Source organism: Rhinolophus ferrumequinum, chromosome 2 (assembly GCF_004115265.2).
Source record: "Rhinolophus ferrumequinum isolate MPI-CBG mRhiFer1 chromosome 2, mRhiFer1_v1.p, whole genome shotgun sequence".
NCBI lineage: Eukaryota > Metazoa > Chordata > Mammalia > Chiroptera > Rhinolophidae > Rhinolophus > Rhinolophus ferrumequinum.
The window spans coordinates 105,462,004-105,487,084 of record NC_046285.1 but is presented as its reverse complement, the minus strand read 5'-3'; the positions used below and the strand labels follow the sequence as shown (position 1 = coordinate 105,487,084).

General features: G+C 47.2%; 1 protein-coding gene across 2 annotated transcripts in view; it reads right to left on the bottom strand.

The window, feature by feature from the left end:
- BACE2 (beta-secretase 2) overlaps nucleotides 1-25,081 on the bottom strand; it is an 82,661-nt gene that overhangs the window by 18,161 nt on the left and 39,419 nt on the right. The window contains exons 3-8 of one of the 2 annotated variants that reach the window (XM_033128459.1): nucleotides 18,362-18,578; nucleotides 14,949-15,077; nucleotides 13,648-13,782; nucleotides 12,043-12,144; nucleotides 7,734-7,883; nucleotides 1,989-2,157 (exon numbers count right to left, since the gene is read on the bottom strand). In XM_033128459.1, the coding sequence (XP_032984350.1) occupies nucleotides 1,989-2,157; nucleotides 7,734-7,883; nucleotides 12,043-12,144; nucleotides 13,648-13,782; nucleotides 14,949-15,077; nucleotides 18,362-18,578 (902 nt within the window). The remainder of the gene's footprint in view (nucleotides 1-1,988; nucleotides 2,158-7,733; nucleotides 7,884-12,042; nucleotides 12,145-13,647; nucleotides 13,783-14,948; nucleotides 15,078-18,361; nucleotides 18,579-25,081) is intronic. The other variant, XM_033128468.1, reaches the window with a different exon arrangement.

Here is a 25,081-nt window from a genome sequence, read left to right as displayed (position 1 = left end):
ACCAAAACCTTAAATATGTTTTCAAAAAATAGCAACAAAAAACTTAAATAAGAGCACCTCACAGAGAATTCATGATGAAATGCAGGAAACCCTCTCTGCCTGGAGACGCTTAATACTAAACTGTTTCCAACAGCAATTCACGTAGGAAACAGACGGCGATTATGTTCTCTGCAGCATTAACTAAAGTGGACGATATAACGGCTGTTGCCATAGTAGCCTCTACTTTGATGGTATTTAACAAGAGAACAGGAATTGTGGGGAAAATTGAGTTAGTTCTTAGACTCTCTGGGTTAAAAGAAATTAAAATGTTTGGTTGGGAGATATGGCAGTGCTTCAGGTTGTACAGTCCCAGGTAACGCCAGAGAGAGAGGTCCCCCTCAGTGAAAATCTAGCAGGCTGGAAGAGCTCATGCACGTCTGAAAGGTACACACTTACTCATGACCAAGATTGAAAAATGACGAGCCTCAAGGGCCCCGACTGAGTCCGTTCACTAAGGAAGTCTGCACTGATATTTAAGAAGATACACTGCAACGTATCAAATATGTACCGAGGGCTGGGTCATTTTATTTATATACAATATGAACTGACGTAATATTCCAGATGTAAGTTTTCCTTTTAATATTTCTCTCTTCTGTTCTCCAAATTGGTATTTTACTTTGCAGGAATGACAGGGTGTCGAAACAAGAAGAAGAAGCCTCATTTCGCTGCTTTATTTACCAGGATTCTCATTTTAAGACCACGATTTAGGCAGTAAGAAATAATAAGTCTCTCCCCTCTGAATAAATCAGCCATGATCAGCATTTTGCCTACTCACCCTCATCTCCTCTGAACTCTTCGGTTGGTTTTAGATCAGAGTAACGGTCTGGTCAGCGCTGACGCCACCAGCATTGGTCACCGAGCGTCCCAGCCTGCCCCACAACTGTATCTAAGGTTCAAGACTGTCTTTCATCAAATTCACATTTCCTTTCCTTCACTGCACAGTGACCTTGTATTTCACTGTAACCCCCGATTTTTTCTGGTCCACCTCCTTGTCATTCATTCTTTCTTCTACCTCACGTTTGCTTAATTGTTTCCTTCCTTAGCACGTGACCAGCACAACTTCAAGATTTCATTCTGTTGCTGACCCTTAGCACTGTACCAGGGTCATTCAGTTGTCTGCGAACCTATTTGGAGGCACTGTGGCTCTCCAGCCACTTCCTGGGGTACACCCTCTCTCCACCGTCTCCAGTGAGTCCGTCTACGAGTTACCTTTTCCACGGTAGCTCGGGCTATTAGTCAGAAGTACCCGATCCTCCCACCAAACCACGTGGAGTGGGAACACTCCATTTCAAGCAAACTGTTAAGTCTGAAGACATTTTTCAAGTTCAAGGAGTTTAACCATCCCATCTACTTAATGTGCTCGCCTGGTTTCTCTGAAGACCTGCCCAAGCCTTAAGCTAGACTTTGCAGAATAATGCTGCTGTGTCACCCTCATGCCAGCTCTTCAAAGGAATTCTATGAGAAAAATGGGCTCCTGGGTCTCATTACTTTAGGATTTTGAGAAATAGCAATGACAGGCATTTACTTCTTATTTTATAGTGAGGATTTGAGGGGAAAAAATATACACAGCTTACCTATAAATTTTCCTCTTTCTCCATTCTACTTTCACTGTCAAAAACTATAGCTCATCCCCATGATCCACAGAGTATTTTTATTCCTGGGATGAGGTGCCATTGCAAGTTTATTACGAAAGGGAACCATCATGACTAACACTCAGCAAGCATTTGCCATTTGCCAAGCACTGGACTAAGAGTTTTGGGAGGATTCTCTCACTTCTTCCTCTCAGCAATGCCACGATACATCTCATGGATACGACTTTGATCACTGATCATATAGGAATGAATGAAACAATTCAACAGCAGCTGACCTATCCAGAACTGCTTCCAAGTACGTTAATTGACATAAAGTACTCTAGTTCCGTCTCCCTGCCCAATGCAAGGGTCGCTTACCTGCACAGGGGCTTGCCGCAAAGCCCACCCTCTTCCGAGCTCTGTCAAAGACCACGTAGAAGCCCTCCATCACGGTAGCACCAATCACCAGCGCGTTCATGGAAGGCGAAATGCCGAACCGGTAACATTCATAATTCAGGCCAGCCCCCATCATGGGCTGAATGTAAAGCTGTTCAGGAGGAAAGAGCAGACAAGGAAAAGCATGCGTCAGGCACCATCGCATAACTGCTGAGGTCACAGTGTGCTCAGAACCCTCCAAGGCGCTAGAGGGAGCTCCAGAGAAAGAAGACACTGGCCCTGCCATCCAGGAGTTGAGATCACAGACGTAGTGCTAGACATTACTGAAAATGGTGGAAGCGTGCACACCACGTGGAACTGTACACAGGCCCTGCCCTAGGGAAGATAAGATGTCCACTTACCCACCCAGCATCCATCCAGCAGTTATTTATTGAGCACTTAATATAGCCTAGATACTGTCCTCAGGACCAGAAGTACAAGGATGAAAAACACATGGCTGCTATCCCGTTGCAGCTTCCCATCCATGGGCGAGGCAGGTAGGTATATCCTGAGTGGCAAGTGCTCCAACAGGCTCCATCTACTGGTAATGCCGACCAGTGAACCTTGAGACAAGAGCACTTGTTTCTCTCTCCCTCACATCTCCCCCTGGCCTCTGAGAGACAGCTCCCTTCTTTTTCCTCACTGGCTGCTCCCTCTCAGGCGTGTGTACTGGATTTGCTTCACCTTCCTCACCTGTCAGCATCTGAGAACTCCAGAGTTCGGCCTCCTCTCTATCTTCCCTCCCAGGTGACCCGTGCAGTCCCAGGGCCCTCTGTACATCCTCTGTGCTCTGTGCTGAGACGCCCAAATCTTTATCTCCAGTCGAGGTCTCTGCAGCCATTGCCACACTCTTCTGTCCACATGCCCACTCACCACTCAGCTGACATCTCAAATGTAACATTTAAAAACACTGAACTTTGGAGCGGCCGGATGGCTCAGTTGGTTAGAGCGCAAGCTCTGAACAACAGGGTTGCTGGTTCGATGCCCACATGGGCCCAGTGAGATGTGCCCTCCACAACTAGACTGAAGGACAACAACTTGGAGCTGATGGGAGAAACACACTGTTCCCCAATATTTCCTAATAAAATTTAAAAACCAAAACACAAAAACTGAACTTTGGATATTGCCCCCCCATCTGCTCTTGTCTCAAGGTTTGCAGGCTCAGCAAATCCATGATACAGCCATTTACTCAGGCCCAGAGCACTAGGTCAGTATCTCTCACCCTCCACTGAAACCGTGGCGAGAGCTGGACGTCCGCCCTGTGAAACTGAATCTGAATTTTATCACTTCTCCCATCCCCATCGCTACCACCCTGGTCCATTCCCGTCCTCTTCTCTCATGAGCCACTGCAGTGCTGGTTCTTACCCAGCTCCATGACGCCATCTTTCCTAAGTGATCGTGTCATCCTCTATCAAAGAGAACTTAAAAGTAGGCAACATGACACAGGTAGGATGATTTCCTCAGTACAAGAGGGAGGAGCCATCACAATCAGAAGACAGAGCATCAACAGATCAGCAGCTCTGACGTGTGTGAGGATCGTGTCCTGCAGGTGCCATGCAGTGTTAAATAAACACTAGGTACAGTCCTCGAGATCCCCTGGAGCCAGAGTCTGTGGGGAACTGAGTCAAAACTTAATCAGTGAGCAAATCAATGTCATATCAGTAATAACAGTCCCTCTGGTTTTTTTAATGGCAAAGTATTAAAATGTAGGGTAATTAAGGGAATAGAGCGGCTTTGTATGACAAAAACACCAAATTTATGGTTTCGGAAAAAATTATAAAGTACAAAATGAGTGACAAGAAAGACTTTGCCCTGAAGGTCAAAAGCACTAAGAAAAACTTGGAGGAGCGAGTCGAGACTCACCGGTTGGCAGTCTCGGGCCTTGTGGCGGGAGCAGGAAAGACCAACGGGAGACCAGTCAGCGGGTGGGAATGGGGGGTTGCCTTATGGTGACTGGAGGAGAGGGGCCAGCCTCGAGGCGGACTGACGGTTGTCATGGCAGAGTGGAGAGCTGCTCATTAAGCTTGGGGAGCACAACTACAGTATTTAAAAGCTGAACAGAAAAGGAAAACAGGAGTCGTGCTGGAGAAAACGTATGTGATAAAACTGACACCTGAGGAAGACAATGTCACTGCCTTTCCATGTGCAGAGAAGACTGGAGGAAGAGGAGTTTCAAGGCATGTGATAAAACTGACACCTGAGAAAGACGATGTCACTGCCTTTCCATGTGCAGAGAAGACTGGAGGAAGAGGAGTTTCAAGGCAGGGAGGTGAGTAAGGAAGGACACAGCAATAGCAGCTCCTGGAGTCACCACCTGCGAGCCGTCAAGCTGCTGCTGTGTCCAGGGAACTGTTCCAGCACCCAGAACCCTGCGCTTGTTGGTCTGTCTGTCTGTCAACCCTTCTTCAAGGCTGGGGATCATTCTGTTCCTCGCTATATTCTTGGTACCCAGGCATGTGGTATATGCTAGGCACCTAGGAAGCCCTCCATAAATGAGTGTGGAATGAATGAGTGAGGCTGAGGTTGGTCAGTGTTAAATAGACAACTTCTCATGAGGATCGACTTAAATTAGGAAAAGGTGATGGGTACACTTAGCTGCCTCCAAAACACACACACACACACACACACACACACACACACACACACACACACACACACACACACCCCTACCTTTGAATGCACTAATTCCATAATAAAACCTAAACAATTATCAAGTATGATGAAAATATGATGCAAACTGAATTTGTAGCTTTAACTCTCCTTTCTGTGTGTGTGTTCCAGTTGACTTCCAATAAAAATTTCGGGCTATAAATTCGTAACATGTTGGGAAAGGTTCAGTACTGCTGGATCTCAGAATAAACTGTCTGCCTTAAACTAAAATCAACACAAATAGACGAACCAGTGGTATTTAAACTGAAACTGTTTACATTTATAGGGCTTTGTGAGAAAAGAAAAATCAGAATTTGCCTGTGGGCTGGGGATTGATTTTTTTAGCAGGCCAAATAGGGTTCAGCCCATGTGTTTTTGGCAAATAGTGCTGATGATAGGCAAAATTTAGGATACTTGCCTTTGACACAACTCTTTTCTGCACTAGCAATCATTTGCCCATCTATTACTGCTGGTGCCAGAAAGATCCCACGCAGGGGCCTCATTCTAAAGCTGATGACGGCCCTAAATGTTAGGAAGGGGGTCAGGCAGGCAGAGCTGAGGTGTTAGGAGGTGACCCCAGTGCTGTCCCTAAGGGGTGTGTCACCAGCATTTTGGGCTTGTGAGGATCTCATCATGTGATAGTTCACAGCTACCCATCTCTGTCCTTCCCAACACGGCAATGGAAAGCAAGTGGGAGGGTGATGTTGAGTAAGAATCAGGAAAACAGTGGGGAAAGTAGATTTTTAAACATAGAAAATGTGAACACTTCAAAGTCAACCCCAAAAAATCCACAGTTTCATAAGTGAAAATAAGCCTGAATTCTTATACAAATGAACTGCAGTCCTCCCAAACCACCCTCACATGTCCGCATGCTCACCCAGCGCTAGGTCCTAAAAGCAGCTGACAGTCCCCAGTGAACCTCCATGGCTGTTACCTGCTCTGGACATAACAGATTTCCCCCCGAACACCTGCCTTTTTCTCCTGCTTCTTCTGAGTTCCCGATTCTGCCATCCACCCACATGCCATTTACTTGCCAATACACGTTCACCTTTGTCCTCGAGCTAGGTTTCAACTTTAGTTATAAACCACACTGATGAAATAACATCCACATTTTGCTGTTTGACAGACCAAAAAGTAATCGTAAAGAGCACATTATTTTAAAGATGCCGAAAACGTATCATTCTCACGTCACTCTTTGCAGTGTCGTTCATCTAAGGATACTGCAGTTTTCTGAAAATGTCTTTGGCAAGTATTATTATGTCTCCTTTACAGTTAAAGAGACAGACACAGAAAAGGCGAAGTGATTTGCTTCAAGTTATCGTGTGAGTCAAGGCAGGGCTGAGATTGTAACTTGAGTCTCTTGCTCTCAGCAAATGTGTCCTCTGCTGGGCTGGATGCTTTCAATCTTTTCCCCAACAACTGCCCATTTCTGGAATGCACCACTTCCCATATAACGCTGAAAATGGGGAGAAGGCAGTATTATCATTTACTTGTTTCTTCTGAAATCATTCCTTTCTTCCTATCCCCTGATCCCACTCCTTTATTCCAAATTCACCAGATTACGATGGTGACACACTGTTTGTTACACATTTAACAAAGAGTTATCAGGCACGACCCTTTACTCCATGGCAATGTTAGGGAAGGAAGGATGGTCTTTAAAACTCACACTTCTCATCTCTAAGGAATTAATAATGTCATTAAGAAAGAAATATAAGTGTGTGTGTGTGTTTAGAAAACAGAAATCAAAGGGAAAATGCCACAGCGTAGAATATAGCCTAAAGATATGATCTCATGCCAGATGAGTCGACTAGAAAACATGCATTATGAGTTTGAAGGGCAAGCTCACAAATGGGTTATTCTGCCCAGCTGAGGTTTGACAAAAGACGGGTTGTTTGAGTTGGGTCTTAAAGGATGGGAAGAATTTGGATACACAGATGGGGTGGGGACGGTGGTGGCGGGTGGTGGAAGGAAAAGTTAGGAGACAGCAGCAGGCCCGAAGGTCTGGAGGACAGTGACCAATGAGTAGCAGGTCAAGGGAGTACAGGAAATAGGCTGGAGAGCAAGGAAGGGTCCCGTGAGGAGCTCATCAAAGGCCACAGCAAGGACTCAAAGAGTGGGGTTGAAAGCTGTGATTTAGCAAGATTAATCTGGCAACAGTTTTCAAAGGAAAACAGCGGGGACTTGGGCTGCCTGGTGGGCACTCTAGAGGTTCCTGAAGAGGTGAATGGGGAATGTGAATGACAGGACTGAGGGCTACGGGAAGGAGAGGATGGGGAACAGATGAGAACATGACTAAGGAAGACAGAACTAGGTCTATTTCGCTAGATGCTTAGGATGCAGAAGGGATCAATGATTTATTGACTATGAAAAAAAAGTCTTCATTTCTGAGGCTCCGGTTTTCTGATTTATATGGAAAAAGGAAAAAAACACATTATTGTGGTAAATGCTGCAAAAATATCCTCAATGTTTGACTTTTCCTTGTAGCCATGCCCTTGTGACGTGACTTTGCAGCTCCTCCCCTCGGGAGACAGCGTCTACGTCCCGACCCGGGAATGTACGCGGGCCTTGGCCTTGTTTGGGCAGCACTGTGCAAGAGATGTGGCCAGTTCTGCGTCTCGACTCCAGCAGCCCTGAGTGTTTCTTCTCGCTGTGTCAGAACCCTGCCACCCCCGTGACAGTCAGCCCCTGGGTGGTGAGAGACGGCAGCCCCATCGCTCCCCTGACCCAGCCGCCAGACACAGAGGCCCCCGGAGGCCCTTCAGGACCGAGGCCCACCTAGACCCAGCCAACCACCGGCTGACCAGACACACGAGAGCCAGCCTGCAAGGTCAGCAGACCTGCCCCGACTCACGAGCAGGAAGACATGCGCATGGATTAATGCTGCGGGTTTTCCTGGGTGTTTGTTACGCAGCACTGTTGTGTATCTCATAGTCGATATTGAATATACGTGCGATATCTAACTACGCGCACAATGCACGAACTGTTTCACTTTCGCATGCTACATGTTGAAGAGAGAAACGCACAAATCCAAGTTCATACCTGAGGCAGGATAGTTATGCGGAAGGATCTGCTGGAGTTCTCGTCTCTCAGGTAGATGGAGATTTTAGGGAAGTAAGACCAAGGTGTTTCGGAATTCGTCCAGCACGCCAGCTGGGACCCGGTCCAGAAACCATCAGAGAATTCTGGAATCTAGACAAAACAAGATCACGGGAGAAACAATGACTAGTCTGGTGCCTCAACAGGACAGCTGCGGGCTGTCCTTGTCACCTCGCCAGATGCCCACAGGGAGAAACAGTGGACAGCTCAGCGAGGCATCAGTCCTCTGGAACAGTAACGGTAATGACAAAATAACTATTAAAATTACTGAGGCACTGGAGTACTTATTAGCGTTAGGCACCATTACAAGTGTTTCGCAGCAATAATTTCTTTAATCCTCAAACACCGCCATCATCAGTGTAGTAACATTATCCCTTCTAGTTTATGGATGAGGAACCCAAAGCACAGAGAGGTGAAGTAACTTGCCCAAGGTCTCACAGCAGTCAGAATGACCCGTTAGAAGAGAGTCTAGATCCTAACTGTGCCCTTAAGGCTTCTGAGGCATCACCTCTCCTCTGAACTCCCTGCGCCCCGCAAGTTTCCTGCTGGTGCAGATCCCTGGGTGGGCTCTCCGCTCTTCCCGAACCTCTTTCTCCTCCTCCAAGTCTCAGCTGAGATGCTGCCTCATTCAGGAAGCCCTCCCTGACTCCCCCACATGCCTCCCCAGAGATTTCCCCTCCTTGTAGCAGGTCTAGTTTTACATTTCTTGGTGTGTTTGGTTAACATGTTTCCTGCACAAGGATCTGAGCCCTCTGAGGACAGAGACCTGTTGTCTGAACCCGCCTGTAGTCCTAACACTTAGCCCATCGGGGAGACTCAGGAAGGATTTGTGGGAAATATGGGTGGGCGGGAACACAGAACGCCCACCTGTGCCTCTTCTCAGGGGCCCGGAAGGCCGATGACACCCACACATGCCACTGGTTGCTGAATCTGAGGATTAATTACAAGTTCCAGCCGTGCCGTCTCCCCAGGCCCTGCCATCTCCCCAGGCCCAGTGAAGGTGACTGAGTAGGCAGCCCCCTGTCTGCCGGTTCCTAGAGGGAGGACTGTATTGGAGGAGCCTCTTCTAACACATCCAGCTCAGTGCCTGCTCAGGTGACAGCTAGAGGGGCATATGATAGGGACAGAGTTCGGCGACAATTGACGGGAAGAAGGGGGCTGTCAAAGGCGCATCCCTGAGGAAGAAACCCTTGAGCCAAGTTGAGGGACAGATGGGTGTCAGTGAGGCATGGAGGGCAGAGCATGGGACCCCCCCCCCCACTGTCCTGTCCTACATGGGTGATGACCATGGAGGCTGGCCCAGAGGACAGGAAGGGGCATGAGACAGACTGGGAGGGAGCCAGGCTCACCATTGTGCATGTATCAGGAATCATTTATCAGAGAGCTGAGCTCTGTGGCAGGTCGGGTGTCATTAATACCCCCAAGTGGGATTAGTGTAGGTCCCTTGTTCTCTGAGTCCAAACTCCAGGGCCGGGGATAGACAGCCACTTCCAGAGTTACAGATGGGTGGGTGGGAAGCGATGAAGTGGCTGTGGGGGGGTCTGCTTAGGAGAGGGCCTAGGACCCACCCAGAGAAAGGGGCCAGCCCCCCACCAAGAGGGGCCCAAGGACGGGAGAGGTGCAGGGAGGAGGGTGTGCTGGGAGCAGAGACAGGTAAGCAGGAATGCTGCAGAGATCAAATGGGCAGAACTAAGCACACCGGGGTGTCCCTACCAGGTGAGTGTTACACAACCACACATGCAGGTGCCGTCTCTCCCTCCCGGAGTGACAGTGGGAGAAAATCCCGTGGTCTCTTCATCTCGTGCAGGTTCTCTACCTAGACTGGTCGTGATTGATCTGTAAAATTTCTAATGCTGGCGTTAATATATTTTCTCCTTTTATGAAAGTTAAGTCGATTTGAAATGTGCATCCTAGGGATAAACCTCTTGTCGGATGAGCTGAGAAGAGGTGGGGCGGTCACTATGCTGGGTTCAGAAGAGCGAAGGGTGGCTAGGCCTGCCGCCGGGCACAGAGCTCCAACGGCAGTGCTAAGGTCCAACTGCGACAAAGAACGAGACTCAGGGTGACCAAGTACTGACCTGAGGGGCACAGCCCAGTCCTGGGTGGAACCATCTGCCTCCAGGGGCTAAGCCACTTGTCCTTAGGGGAGAGTTTCGACCTCCGATCACAGAGCTTTAAAGTCAGAAGTCATATGAACATGGGGGCATCCTGCTTCGGCATTTTAGAGTTGGAGAAGCACGGGGTCCAAGCCACCTAGGGGCCCCTGCAGCTGGCAGGGATGGAGCCCAGGTCTCTGCCATACACCCTCCCTTACCACAGGCTCATTTCAAAATACACACCTCCAGACCATTTATTTGTCAAATCCCATCTTACCAGTCCACTCCCAGAGCCAGAGCCCAACAGCTGTATTGTGTTGAACTCTCTGAAGTCAGTCCTGTCCTTAACCAGCAGAAGAACCCAAGCCAAGAGAGCGGCTTAGATGAACCCAGCAGATAGAAAGAACAAATGCTTCTCTGGTCTACACACAATAAGGCAGATCCCCCCCTCCCCCGCTTGCTCCATAGGGCTTTCCCTGCCCTAAGACACAGAGCCTTCCCAGGTTTCTCCTTCCTGACGCAGGCGCTGAAATCACAGGATCATTTTAGACAAACAAACAGGTTTTGTCATTTCGTTCCCTCTGCCTCGTGGTTTTCCTCGTCAGTCACCGCTGACCACCTCATGTGATGACCTCAGGAGCGCCCCTGCCCGTCTGCCACAGCTCCCCGTTCTCACGGCTCCGAGAAGGGCTGACTACAGGCTAGCTGGACACACACGATGCTACCAGCGCTTCCTAGGACCGAGGGAGAGCCTTTATAGCTCAGAGCATTACACGTGAACGCGCTCGTGGTCACTCTGCTGAGGGCATTTTTACTATTGAGGACAATCAGCAGATTGCCCCGTATTTCGAGCAGTCTGATGTGCAGCTAGCACATCAAAGGCACTAAAAACTTCACCTGCTATTTTTCTCTCTCTCTCTCTTTTTTTTTTTCTGATTCAGCAGATATTAGACAGCTCTGGGCTGCTGCCCTGAACACCTTTCAGTTCCAAAAAGGGCTCGGTGATCGTTCTTTTTTATTTCCCCCTCGGTGTTCTTTTCATTTGCCTGCTGCTCTTTCTACAGCAGTTTTAGACTTTTGAAGGTTTGGTTCAGGGGAACCAAAGCCCCGTTTCCATCCCAGGTTTCTGCTACCACCTAGAATACAGCAACCGCCATACATTTTCCCGTCAATTGTTCTTCGAACCCAGCCATCCCAACGGAGTAGTGAGATAATTGGCCTGAATTAGTTCCAGCATAAAGACTGTCCAGGAAACACTCATTTTTGGTGACTTTGCAAGAGTGGCCCTGTGTGGACAGATGCTTATAAAAACACCCAAGAAGCTAAGGGAAATGTTCACCCGCCATACAAATAGCAGCAGCATCGTGCTTTGGACATCAACAGAAGATTCTCTTTACTGAGCACCTATGCGCCAGGCACGTAACCCCAACCCTCATAACAACCCTGCAGAGAGAACGTGGAGGCACCTGGAGGGCAGGCAAGAGCCTCCTCCTGAGGCACTCAGCTAGAAATGACCAGAAACTAGATGAAATTCAGTTCCATCTGGTCCCCAAGCTATGTTCCTTCCCACCAGTGACATTTGGCCCACTGTTTTCCCAAACTGGGAATTGGGGTCACAGCGGGAAGACCATCAGCCAGATCCCCAAAAGGTATGCTGTCCTTGACCGTGAGTCCACTTGTATTTCAGGGTACGGCCATGCAATAATTTTTACACTGGCTGACTGTGAGTCACATTCTCGTATAGAAGAATCATAGTTCCAACATGGCTTGAATGAAGGCCAAGGGGACATACGATTTTTGGCTTATTTGTTTAGTTTTAAAGGCTACGAACATATTCCTAGTTTACGATTTACTTCAATGCAGTATATTACCAAGTGTTTTTTTCCTTAGATTAAAAAAAAGTACTACACCAACTACACTATTCTCTAAAATATGAAAAAGCATTGCACCTTCAGCTCCAAATCCTCTCGGCTTAAAATGAAGGAATTGTTTGCTGATTAAAGAATAAGATCGTGAACTTAATGGGTAACAGTTTTAAAAAAACAACAACCCTTCCAAATCAGCAGATGGAGGCAGTCAGAATCCATGGTAACACTGCCCCGCGCGGGGTCGTGACCTCGTGCCCTCTGAGATGCACCAGTGTCCTGAGAACTCACCAGAGACGTGCGGGCCACGGCTTCAACCACGGCATTGAACACCTTCTGGGGCAGGCGCAGCAGCGTGGTGCCACTATCCACGATGGCCTTGTCCGCATTGTACTAGAAGGGGGAGAGGGTGGGGAAAGGCACATGAGGGACGCGGCAGCTCACAGCAACGCATGGCTCCGGCCCTCCATCACTGGGCGTCTGCTACATATAAACGCGGGCAGCCCCGGGACCTCCTTACTGGCTGCCATTAATTTCGTATTCCCAGAACTTGGGAAACAAAGATCTCCTAGCCCAACATTCTCTTTTCACAGATAAAGCAACAGGCCAGGAAAGGGAAGTGACATGACCAAAATCAATAGCCCTCCCCATGCAGAGCTCGTCTCTTATTCAGAGATGCCAAAAGCCCTTCTCAGGAAGCCCCCACCCCGTACTCCCCCAGCAAAGAGGGAAGATCCGTGTATCTTCAGAGGCTGAAAGGACATATTAAAGGGCATTTACACAAATGATACAAAGTCAACGGACTGTTATGCTTCCAGTGGAAAAAGAGAACCAGAGACACATTCATAAGAGAATCACACACACACACCACACATACACACAACCACACACATACACACCCCACACACATACACACACACACCCCACACACACACAGCTCCCTCAGACACACACACCACACACATACACATACACACATACACACACACGTATACACAGAGTTTGGATTTTATTTTAGGTCCTCTGATTCCACTACTGGCTTCTTTAATAGCAAATAAGTACCTTTTGACAATAAACACCGATTTGTAGACAGCGTTGAAACACTATCACGATGGAATGGACCATCATTTAGCAAGTTCTCATGGGTTTCTCAGAGGTGTCTGTGTGTGAGAATCTGTCGTGGACTGTGACGGTGGACGTGAAAGCAAGTGACGAATAGGTCAGAGGTAGTATGAAGAAGGAATACAGTGACAGGCTGGTGGTTCTTATAAACCGTTCTGAAAATGCTGTTGCAGACTGAGGTTCCCTCAAGCCATCGTAATCACAAGGCCGTCATGCGGCACAAATAAGCCAAAAGGAGTGCGTGGGTGTGAACAAGGTCAGGAAGGAGCCGGTCTCACAGCTCTGCGTGGCTGCCTCCTTTTAGCGCTCGCGAGCTATGCATGTCTTTAGAGCATAATGTTCCCTCGCGTGAGAACGGCATCCTGGGGGAAGGGGTTGGCTGTGAATGGAGAATAGAGCTGATGATTTATGTCTGGCTCCATTTTGCTTGCTTTTCAGTCCCTCTCTGTCCCCTCACGTGCGTATTGCCTCCTCTGCAACAGAGGTGAGGCACCCCGAGGGCAAGAAGAATGGGGAAAGGCGTGGCTCTAGGTAGGTCTCCTCACTCGCCACTTTATGCTCATTTTTCCCTCTTTAGCCAAGTGGTGGTAAGGAAGCATTTTCTTTTCCTTACCACCGGGGTGGGAGGGCTCATTGATTTAAACTTTCATACCAAAAGGCCCTGTAACTTTGAATGTCATGAATCTTTGATTTATCTTGTACGTTCCGATTTCATATTCAGGTCCCAGCTGTAATAGGTGGGTGAGACAGGCGGGCACAGCATAGGTTAGGTACCTCTCTGCAGTCCAGGTTCAGGCTCTGGCCTCCGATTTCCAATTTCAGAATTTCTATCTGATAATACCACTCCTCCTTGATAGGGGTATACCAGATGTCTCCTTTGTACAAACTTGGTTCAATTCCACCCAGGACCTGGAAAGGAAAATATTCACAGGTATGAGAGAAAAAAATATGTGGGCATGCAACACGTTACATAGAGCAGCAGGCACTCGTAAAGCGAAACTTCCCTGGGATTGGGACTTTCACTTCATTGTGATGTTACAAATATATGTACTTGAAAATTAAACAGGGAATATTTTGGGACCCTGGATGCAAAGGTCAAACAGTATTCTGTCCCAGTCTAATCAAGACGCTTTGGTGGTTTCCTTTATCTAAAGGAAGTGCACACATTTCCAGCTTCACGATGCTGAGATTTCTCCCCCAAAGAAGGGCAATAAAATAGTTAACCAATCCACTGTAAAATAGACTGACAATAATTGAGTTCCTCAGAAGAGAGAGGATGACCCCACACCCCGGCACAGAAAGCAGAACAAAACAAGTTTCCTCATCAAAACTTCATGTGGCTAAACTTAGAACATTACAAATCCTGGGCTACCCTGTCCCCTGAAAAGAGGGTGAAAAAGGTATAAGAGTAGGTGCACTGTTAGCAAATGAAAGCAGCTGAGACTGCTTCTCACAGCTGGGAGGCAAAGGTGTGGGCAGCACCCACCTGGAGGAAGGCCCCTTGTGCATTCTCCCTGTCACCTCCTGCATTAGATGTCTGGGTGCAGGGCCCACTACATGGGTGCTTGGGCTAGAGCATACCCACAGTGCTGACGGCCTTGATTCTGTCTGGTTAAAAACAATTTTGCGCTGCATGTATGTATGTGTGTGTGTGTGTGTGTGTGTGTAGAGAAAAAGGACATACAGGTGTCCTGTGTCCTCATCAAACTTATGAAGTCACAGGCACCCCCATTGCTTCCCTTATCCACAGGAATGCCCATCTGCTACACCCCTCACTGTTTCTCACATGCCCCTCCCTCACCCATCAAAAACAGTTACCTTTCAAAGGAAAAATTTCAAAAGCTTTAATGGAATTTGGGGAAGCAACGAGAATCATCTTTTGGATGGCAGCATGAGTAGGAGAGACAAAAGTCATACCTAATTTTATCCATTTTTAATAGGTTCCATAATAAGGATTATCAAAAATTTACAGAAGGCCTACATGTCTAATATTTGTATCAGGGTCTTTATAAGACAGAAAAAAGAGCTCCAGCGATTTGAGATTTTTCGCCTCTTTAAGACTGAAAGATACCCACAAGACTACCTCCGTTGGTACCAGATCCAGCCACTGGGATTCCGGCCCCACACATCTGCATGGAGAAAACATTGGGGATTTCTGCTTGTGTCACAAGCGAATCAAAGAACGTCTCCAGAGAGCTTGATGGCTGCGGGAGGATGACAAGGGACAATGCTTCACAAGTTGTAGTCTAGATGACAAGTGACGCAATGTATGAGACAGCAGGTATGGTATACAAAATCATTTTTCTTTATAGTTAACTTTTTTCAAGGCTAAACAGTAAACAAGTTATGACTAAGTACACTAATTCCAACAGGACTTCCTATCACTTGGTGTTCTTCCTTTGGTATGGCTGTACTGTAAACATCAGATAGTATTTCCGGAAGCTATTAGGACACTGTCACATTTATCAGGACTGCCTAGTAAGGCAGACGTGAGAAGATGTGGAAGTGGGTTACCAGGATACACGCTGGGATCTAACCTTTGGAGCAAAGAGAGAACAGGGTTTCCAGGAGCTGCCTTCGCAGCTTCAGAAACAGTTTATTCACCTCTTTTTGCCAGAGTTGTCCATCACAAAAAGGAGAGGTGCCTGACCCACGGGGACAGGTCATCTCAGGCCCAGACTGTGACTTAGCTCTGCCAGCTGTCCACTGATCTGTGGGGAGCAGGAAAGTCGCAGAAAAGGACAGAGCTACGCTCCTGGAGTTGAAAAGCTGTAGTGGTCCCACTGCCATGTGGGAATAGACCTAATTTGCCCTATATGTCCCTTACATGTAGCCATGCATTCAAGGGAAGCCCCCATTTCTCCAGGATTTAAAAGCAAACGGTTCCGACTTGGGGGTGGACCATGGGTGCTGGTGGTTAGAAAGGGAGGTACTGGACTGCATTTGGGTTTTGGCTTTGCCAACTGGGAGATATTAGGGTTACTCACTGTAGGGTGTTTGTTCTGGAGGAAAGCTTAATTGTAGCAGCACAGATGCCAGAGGTATATTCCCACCAGCTATGGTTAACCAAAGGCATGGTCATTTATTATCTGTAAGAATTATGAGCGGGGAGAGCAGTGCTCCAGTATCAAATGAGTGTAAGTCTTCCCATTTGTTGAGTTCATTTGTACCTGCTTCCTTCTGGCTTCTGTGCAGCCTCTGGCAGAATCCAGCACAATCTCTACACGTAATCTTTGTCAAAGCACTTTTTGTTTGGGTAACGAGTGAGACGAAGGCGTCCCTTGAAACGGGTTGGGTCTGGTGTTGACCCCATCTGCTGTTTTTCTTCTGTCCATCTCCCTGAGAGACAGCCAAGTAAACACTGCCTGGAATTGAATCCTGGCTCCACCACTTGCTAACCGTGTGACTTGCTCCTTTGTTTCCTCCTCTGTAAAATGGGGTTAATAATAGGCTTCTAGAGCAGGTCTTGGGTTTAAATGGGCTAGTATTATATATAAGGTTTGGAGCAGTGCCTGACACACAGTAAGGGATCTGTTTTTATTCTGTCGAGTCATTCTTCAGTAGCAATGTGCCCCAGGATCCCTCTAGAGGTCTAAAAGCACACCTTGCCCAGGACCCAAGAGAACCTGCTTCAGAAGGTGTGTAGTGGGACCCCGACATCTGTAGCGTGGGTGGATCTGACATGCATCCTTGGAGGAGCAACTGGGTTCACGCAGGGACCGCCACACACTATGACCACCCCTGAGTGCTTGGTCAACCTATCAGAAACCCCTGTGTCCGGAGACCCAGACCACCCTGCCCATCCTGTTTCCAGCCGTGCTTTCCACACATCCTGTTACTGTCTCCTCAACCCCAGTGACATGGAGCCAGATGGTGGTCATCTTGGAATTTCACAGATGAAAAGACAAAAGGTCACATGAGGGGTCTGGACATCCCAAAAGAACCCTGAACGAGTTTCTTCTCAAAGGAAGTTCTATATATTATCAATTCCAGGTAATTTAGCTGTTCTCTATCACCTTCCAAATAATCAGCATAAAAACAATCCTACTCACAGCTTTCATTTTTCAAAGTTGCAAGAAGATGAAATGTTTGGCCCAAGGTCACACTGTCGGTGAAAATGTGTTTAAGAACGTAAGTTATTACCAGTGTGCAAATCCCATGTTAAGCTTACCCTACAGTAAGTACCGAGACAAGAAGGGCTCCAGAACCCATCCTGCCTCTGCAGATGGAGTGAGCTGTGCATCTGGGACTCTGTGCCCTGGGCGAGGGGTAACTGCCTCTGACCCTCAGTCCGCACAGCTCTAAAATGGGCATAACATGGCTTTACAAAGTGGGCCTCAAGAACCGAACAAACAGGCACCTTATATTGTTCTCAGCCTCGTGTCACATGGGCTATTCTTTCTCCTTGAGAAGCCACAGGGTTGGGGACCTGCTTGCCCGCTGCCCCCCACCCCCACCCCCACCCTCTTATCTCAGCCTCCTGCACCATTTGCTAGTAAACTGGAACTGGAACAGATGTCCCTACGGGGAGAGAAAACAGGCTGTCCCTTTGGGATCCTCATGGACCAATGGGGGTTCTGTTGTCACCTCGTGTGCTGCTCCTGAAACCAAGCCTCTTTTGTGTTCCCACTTAGCTTGGGCTCAAAGCCTGATACTGAACAATGACAGGGCAAGGTGTGGTGCCCGATTACAGGCAGGACCTCCTTCTGCTTTGCTCAAGTACACAAACCTGTCGGAGGCACACCTGGTGTCTAATCCTTCCCCCTCTGACAACCCCTCCCGGTGGAAATTCCCCAGGATTGGCGAGCCTGCCTCCCTCCTCTGCACACCAACGTTTGGGTTGGCCCGAGTACAGATATTTGCAGAACATTCACTTCTGTCCTTCCCCGCTTGGGGAAGGTTCTGAGGCTGATGGGAGCAAGGTTCCCACCTTTCTCATGGGTGCCTCACTATCCCCAGTGACCAGCGGCCCCCAGGGCAGGCTTTCAGGTTGTCCAGGCTCTGGCTGCAGGTGTCTGCTCAGAGGTGGTCTGGAGCCACGGGAAGGCAGCATGAAGCTCTCAGCCTGGTGTGGGCACCTCTCCCTGCTGAGGTTCCAGGTTCACAAGAGGCTGCGTCTTCACGCAAAGGTATGAATTTAATAAATGTGTTTTCTTTTAATCCTGCCCTAATAAAAACTCCTAAACAGAACCGCAAACAAGGTGATTTGGAACCTATTAATATTTTAAACCTATACAGGTAAAACAGATAAAAACAAGAGACAAATAAACAAAAAGAAGTCACACTACCTACTCTCTCTCACAGGAAGGTTCAAAGAATTGTGCCATTTACCTTTAATTATAAAAATGCATAGAAGTTTCCTTGATTGTATTAGCACTATTTCAACCACGTGGTTCTCACTGACAGCCCATTCATCGGCCCCTCTGAGGACAGATTTTTAGAATCCCCTCCCATTACTCGATGTACTTGGATCCTCGGTCATTCCTACCTTGGCTAGGGCAGCATAAGCCAGTCCAAGTATCCCATTCCACTTAATCCCAGGCAAAAAGAAGTTCTCCGACTCGAAGATCGTGGCGACGTTGACCACAAAAGATCTGTTGAAGCCTTTTGGGATGGTGATGATGTCCTCCCCCACCAGGCCGGTCCAGCTCCCTTGCGTGTACTTCACTGTGACATCAAAGCCCTTGGGATGGTATGTGCTGGACCTGGAGAAAGGAGAGGAAGGATTCTGTCTGTACGTCCATGTGTGACAGGATAGCCCGCCGCCCTAAACAGTCTGCTGTAAGCAGTGCTTAACAAGTAACAGTGTTCATGTCCACAAAGTAACAACGCCCACAAAACACAATCCCTCATGCTTTGGTAACAACAGTGCTTGCTGTCCATGCCGCACGTTAGCAGTTCCAGGGTTAATGTGTGGCCCCTGAGTGTCACTTCCCTGTGCCCAAGGGAAATCCCCGGAAGTCAGGTGTTTTACTAAACTGTGTTAGCCATTGAGACACAGGCAAATTTGGGCACCTGCCTGGCTCTCTAGGTTTGTGGGGACCCTGCACTGCTGCTCTGTGACACTGGAAGGGGCCGGCAGCCAAGAACAAATGAGATGCCACCAGTGTGTGCCAACAGCAACCTGGGGTTCAGAATCATACATGCAACTGATGAAATGAATAAAGACCAAGCCATACCCACACCACTTCCTGAGGTCAGGTTCCTTCTCAAGGCTCTCCTCCAGTGCCTCAAAGCTGATTATACTCATAGCCAAATGTGGTGGATGAAGCTAAAGACACGCTGTGACACAAGTCACTGGGACACCATCTACAGCCCCCGTATACCTATAGCCCTAAGGCTAGAACTTAGTCCAACATAATAATATGAACAAGGTACGACAATGGACACAGCAGATGAAACAGAGGCAGACAATAGACAAGTGAATATACAGAATTCCAGGCAGCCATAAGAGCTCTCCAGGGAATGAAGCCAGGTGAGAGGAGGGCAGGTGACCTGGATGTCACCCAGGCCTCTCTGATGGGAGAGACCTGCATGACAACAAGGAGCCATGGGGGAAGGACATCCTGGGGAGAGGACGGCAGGTGTCCAGGCCCTGGGCTCTCCATTCTATAAGGTAATTTTTACACCCAATTGAGTTTGAAAACTCTGCTTGAAAATATATAGGCAGGATCCCAATGAAAATCACTTGGCAAATAACGGCATTGAAACCATGGTCCCCCTAGGAAAACGATAAGATTCCTAAGAGAAGTGTCCAATCACCAGATAATTCTGGAGTGTTCCTCTTTGTCCGCACTTTTCATTTTACTCTGTTTTAATACTAAGTTTCTGAACATTAATCTTAAAAGGTCCCTGTTTTAGAATGATATGAACTAGTACAGTCTTCTTTGGGTTCAGGGAGGGAGTTAAGTCAGAGATGATATGACTTTTTTGGAGGGCGTGGTACATCTGAGAAATTTAAAATGTTCAGTCTTTGATTCAGTAAATTGCACTTATGAGAATCTGACCCTAACACAACACCCAGGAAGCACACAGAGGTTCATGAACAAAGACAGTCATTATGTTTTATCGATAATAGCAAACAGTTAGAAACCACCTAAATACCCAGTGAAAGGGAAATTGTTTAGTAAATCATGGTACATCCATACGATGAATTATTACACAGCACCGAAAAATAGTATTTACTAAGAAATTTTCAATGACATAAAAATGAGTTAAAAGAAAAATTTGTGTCGGAATCTTCTTCAAGGTAATTAATTATACACACACCACTATTAACAGCAGCTGCCTCTGCGTGCTGGGGTTTTGTGGAAGAGACGCTCACTCCTATAGTTAGGCCCTTCCACATTTTCTGCATATATAACTCTCATAATCAGGGGGGAAAAGTTATTTTAAAAATGTCTGGCAGACAAATTTTGGAGACATGTAATTTATTCTAACTTCATAATGGAATATAACATATGCAGAATGTTGAATTTTAATACTTACTTCCTATTTTCACTCACTCCACCATAGTCTTAAAGTGAGAGCATCGTGAAGTGAATGTTTTGTGTGCACGTCTCCTGACAAGGGCAGGTACAGGTGGAAAGTGGTGAGAGTGGATGGACCCTGGGATGTTCCAGAAATCACACACGTGAAGTGCAGGGTCTGGTCATGGAAACGTGGGCACTCGAGGTTTGGCGAAATGCAAGTTTCAGTGCCACCAGAAATTTGGATGGGCTTGGCACACGGTATGGGCTGCAAACACTTTTGTTGAATAGCAACGAACATAGTGAATTATTCAGTCTCTTCAGACAATTTGGGGTCATTCCTCAAGTTCAAAAATACACGACTGGTAACAGAAGAGGCTCATTATTTGGAAATGCTTGGAGAATATAACCTAGCACACGTATTCTGTAAAGGGCCAGAAAATAAATGTTTCAGCTTTTGTGGGTCAGATGACCTCCGAGACTCAGCTCAGCAAGTACAATGAGGAAGCAGCCACATATGACACATAAGCAAATACGTCTGGCTGAGTTCCAACAAAACTTTATTTATAAAACAGACACAACAGGCCTGAGATTGCCTGTGGGCCCTAGTTTACCAACTCCTGATTGAGAAGCTTAGTTATCCCCCCAGAACAGTCTAAAGTACCATGACTTTCTTGAGAAGTTGTTTTATTTTTACTTTGTCCGGACTTCCAAAAACATTAGCATCTGCTAATATTGACAATAACTGCCTGAACATCTCTTTAGCATGTCTTCATAGTTTTGTGACCAGGTTGTTATTCCCCTCCTAGGGGGGAACATTCTGGATATTTTGGTGCCGTTTGCAAAGAGATGAGAGACAGTTGAAGCTACACTGCCCAGGCTCCAATACTCGTTCACCCACTTGTTAGCTGTGTGTGACCTTGGGCCAAGTTATGTAACTGCTCTGTGCCTCAGTGTCCTCACCTGAAAAATGGGGATAATATAGTGCCATCCATCATGGCGTTAATTTTTAGGATTAAAAGAGTTAATAGTGTAAAGCATTTAAGAACAAAACCCTAGAGCATAGCAGGTACGCAACAAAAATAGCTGCTATTATTATAATTATCTAATCACTTCCTACCTTTATTCAATGTATGAGCTACTAATTAGAAAATGTGAGATTGTTTCCCCTTAGAAAATTCTCCTACAGTTACAATTACTGAATATCCAGAACTGTCTCACTCTGAATTCTAACCACCTCCAAGAAAGAGGGCAACTGTGAGGGGGGAGACTTGGTTAAGGTGGATGGAGAGGAAGAGGCGCCTGGCAGCTTCCTGAAGGGTAGAGCCGCTGTGTGTTCCAGGCCGGGTTTACCCCCTGGACCTGCTGCAGGACAGAAGTAGTCTACACTGATGCTGATCCAATGGGGCAGCCACAGGGGCTACTGAGCACTTCAAGTGTGATTATACGGTGACACAAAAACTGAACTTTTATTTAACGTGAATTAATGGAAACAGTCACCTGTGGCTAGGGGCCACCCTTGCAGAAAGCACAGTCCTAGGTCATGTGAGTAAAAGGAATCCTAACCTCACAGTCCCTGGGATCCTTAGAGGAACCTCAGAGAGCAAAAGTCCCAGGCCTGAGCTGCAAGCAGCCCGAAGCGTTATCAATGTACAGCATCCTAACTCTTGGCACTAAAAGGCCTTGGTTCTCAATCGTTCCACATGTTAATTAACTAAACCGAGAGAGAACCCCAGGTTGGCCTCTCCTTTGAAGACACCCTTCTGCGTGCTCAGAAATAGCAATCAATCACGAGTGTGGGTAGCCACGAAAAAGTCCACTCACAGCAATAAAATCACTTTGAACCCAATTCAGGAGCCGCTCTGCCTCTGATAAGAGTGTTCAGGTAACACAGGATTGAATAGTGAAATCAATTGGACTGAGGGGGAAAGAGCCGCAGAACGTTTTATTATTGTAAAAGAAACCCAGCTTTGTTTTCAGAGAACAGGAAAGAGAAGGGGGAAGGAAGGGCGGAAGTCAAAGGAACCGAATCCTTGGGTCATCGCACTGAGGGAGGGTCCTAAAGAGCTCTGCCGGGACCTCGCTGGGGCGCTTCTGCACATTTCAGGTTTTTTGGGGTTGTTGGCCTGGCCCAGGGGACCAGATACCCCTCTTTCCTGTCCACGGTTCCGGAAATGACAGACCAGAATGGAGGGGGCCACCGATGGCCCAGGGGCTGCTCAGTCTGCCTGCCCCACCTGGCGGTTTATCAACATCCTCCACCATGGCCCATGCTGGTGGACGCCCACAGGGCAAGTCCTCTCCTGGACATGCAAACAACAGGCAGGCTCGGAAAAATTATCCAGATAATTGGGCAAAAATGTCTGTCATCATCACACGGAGAGATGAGGCGCTCGGGCTTAGGGGCGGCGTTCAGCGAGCACCCTTAAGGAGGTCGCTGGGTGATTCTCTCACATCTGAAGTGCACTCACAAGCATCAGCTGAGGAAAAGAAACTGCGCCCTGGTCCCAAGTGTTCTGTGGCCTTCACCCAGATGGAGCACCGGAGGAGACATTGTAATGGAAGTAGACGTGATTTCCTGAATACATTAGTAGGTCAGAGGGATGAGTGTACTGGGGCTCTCATCAAGCCCACTGGCTGGAGGCTATTTTATTGGCCAAAAAAGAAGCACAGTTTTTAAAACACACCACCTTCTTTGTGCTATATAGTAACTCACTGGAACACTCGCGGTCATGAAAAGCGGGCTTCTGATGGGAACGAGCTACACAAATGACTAATGGTAGCCTGACATCTCATTCCATAAATCAAACAGATCTTGTCAAAGAAACCCCAAGCCAAATCTCCAATTACTGGAAAATGTTTCAGGAAGCATTAGACCTGAACACCCAAAGTCTGGGGGACTTGAATCAGAGCCTGGCGAACCCAACCAGAAACCTCATTGTCACTGAGGGAGATCAGAGGGACAAGCAAATACAGAGACATCAGAGGCCAGGGAGCTGCATCTCAGAAAAAAAACCTTTGTGAAAAATTGAGAAAGGAAGTGAGAACAATCTCTTGGCTCCCAGCAAATTCAACAGTGGAAAGCATACCTTAGGCCAACTCCAAAGTTCGGTGAAAGCATTAGACAAATTAATCACGCATCGTTTACATAGACAGTAAATTATGTTCATAGTTCCTATCTTTACAATAATAAAGCTGTGTTAATATAAGTCTATGAGAAGCATGGGAAAAAACAGGAAGGGAGACAAAAGAAGGTTATGTGGATCTCAGCATGGTAGCAGGGATGCAGCTGAGGGAACAGAACTGCCTGAAACTCAGAAGTGATGCTTCAATCTGATTCAGCTAAGAAGAAAGCTGCTAGCCCTGCCTGTGGAAGACAGGATGGTTCTCTTGGAAAGAAAGGCAGTATCAGTATCATTACTCCCAAATGTGAGTAATGTTTTATAGGTACTAAGAAAACGTCAGCAATACTTGCAACTGAGGAAATCCAGCTGAGGTCTGAATGGCATTAAGTACCAATGGGATGAAACCGACAATGCGGGAGAAGCCTGGGGCTCCCCCTGCACATTGCTGGGTTCTGTTATTTCTCCTTTTACTTGTCCAAGGAAGTAGAAATCGGTGAGGCCCTTGAGTGCTCAGAAAGCTGGGAGGGAGACTGAAATTCTCTCATGGGGCTAGCAGGAGGGAAGGCAGAGCCACCATGGCGGCTACAGACATTTTCAAAAGCTTCCACATTAAATCTCATGCAAAGAAGCCAGAGAAGCTGAGTCTCTAAATATGAAAAACAGGAACATCTGCCACCTGAACACAAACCTGGCTAGCGAGGTTGGCAGGTAAGTTAAAAGACATGTCCTACTGAAGCCTGAAAGAGAACCATGGTTCAACCAAACAATGAACAAAGTAGAAGTTAAATGAGAAAGACGCCTGGCTGTCTGTAGTCAATTAAATATGTACACATATTAAATGGCATTGTACACAAGATTTGTAATGTTGTCTATTATTTACCCTGGAATGTTCCATGATTGTATCTGCGTGGTTAAACAATGACTGGGTTGAAAGATGGACTTTGACCTTTATTAAATCCTAGCTGTGACAAAAAATTAGCACTTAACTACTGGGAAGGAAGTAACCATCCACAGTGTTACATTTGAACATTTAAACCTGGATAGTAACTATACACATCACCCTAACTTCAGCTTTGCTCTGCTGTACTGCTATTTTCTACTTACCATGTGTCTACAGATGTGCGATAGAAAACAAAATTAGATAGAAAACAAAATTACCATGGGGGAGGAAGCCTGCTAAAATGTAACAGAGCTGTGAGGGTGTTAAGCTCTGTGTTGTGGGTGCCGGAATCGGGGTGCAGACAGGAGCCGGGCAGCAGGAAAGACGTGGGGCTAAGCCTGCTTTACCAGGAAGATACACATTTCTTACATAGCTTTAAAATACACTGAGTTTGCCAGGAGCGCAACTACTGTGTGAATCGAGGGAAGGTGATACTTTGGGGTGGGGGGGGGCTTGTGGAGCTTTACCAAGATTCTTCACTGATTTGGAAAATCATGTCATCAACCCAAGCTGCTCTGGAGTCTGAGTCCATTTCAATCGGCTTTTATCTGTCTATACTGGGCGCGACATGCCATGCCCACGGTGAGGCTCACAGCCTCGGGCATCACCTCTGACGTCACGTGCCTCCTACTGCAGTCTAACCCGAGTGTTTCCACATTGAGGCCCTGATCACC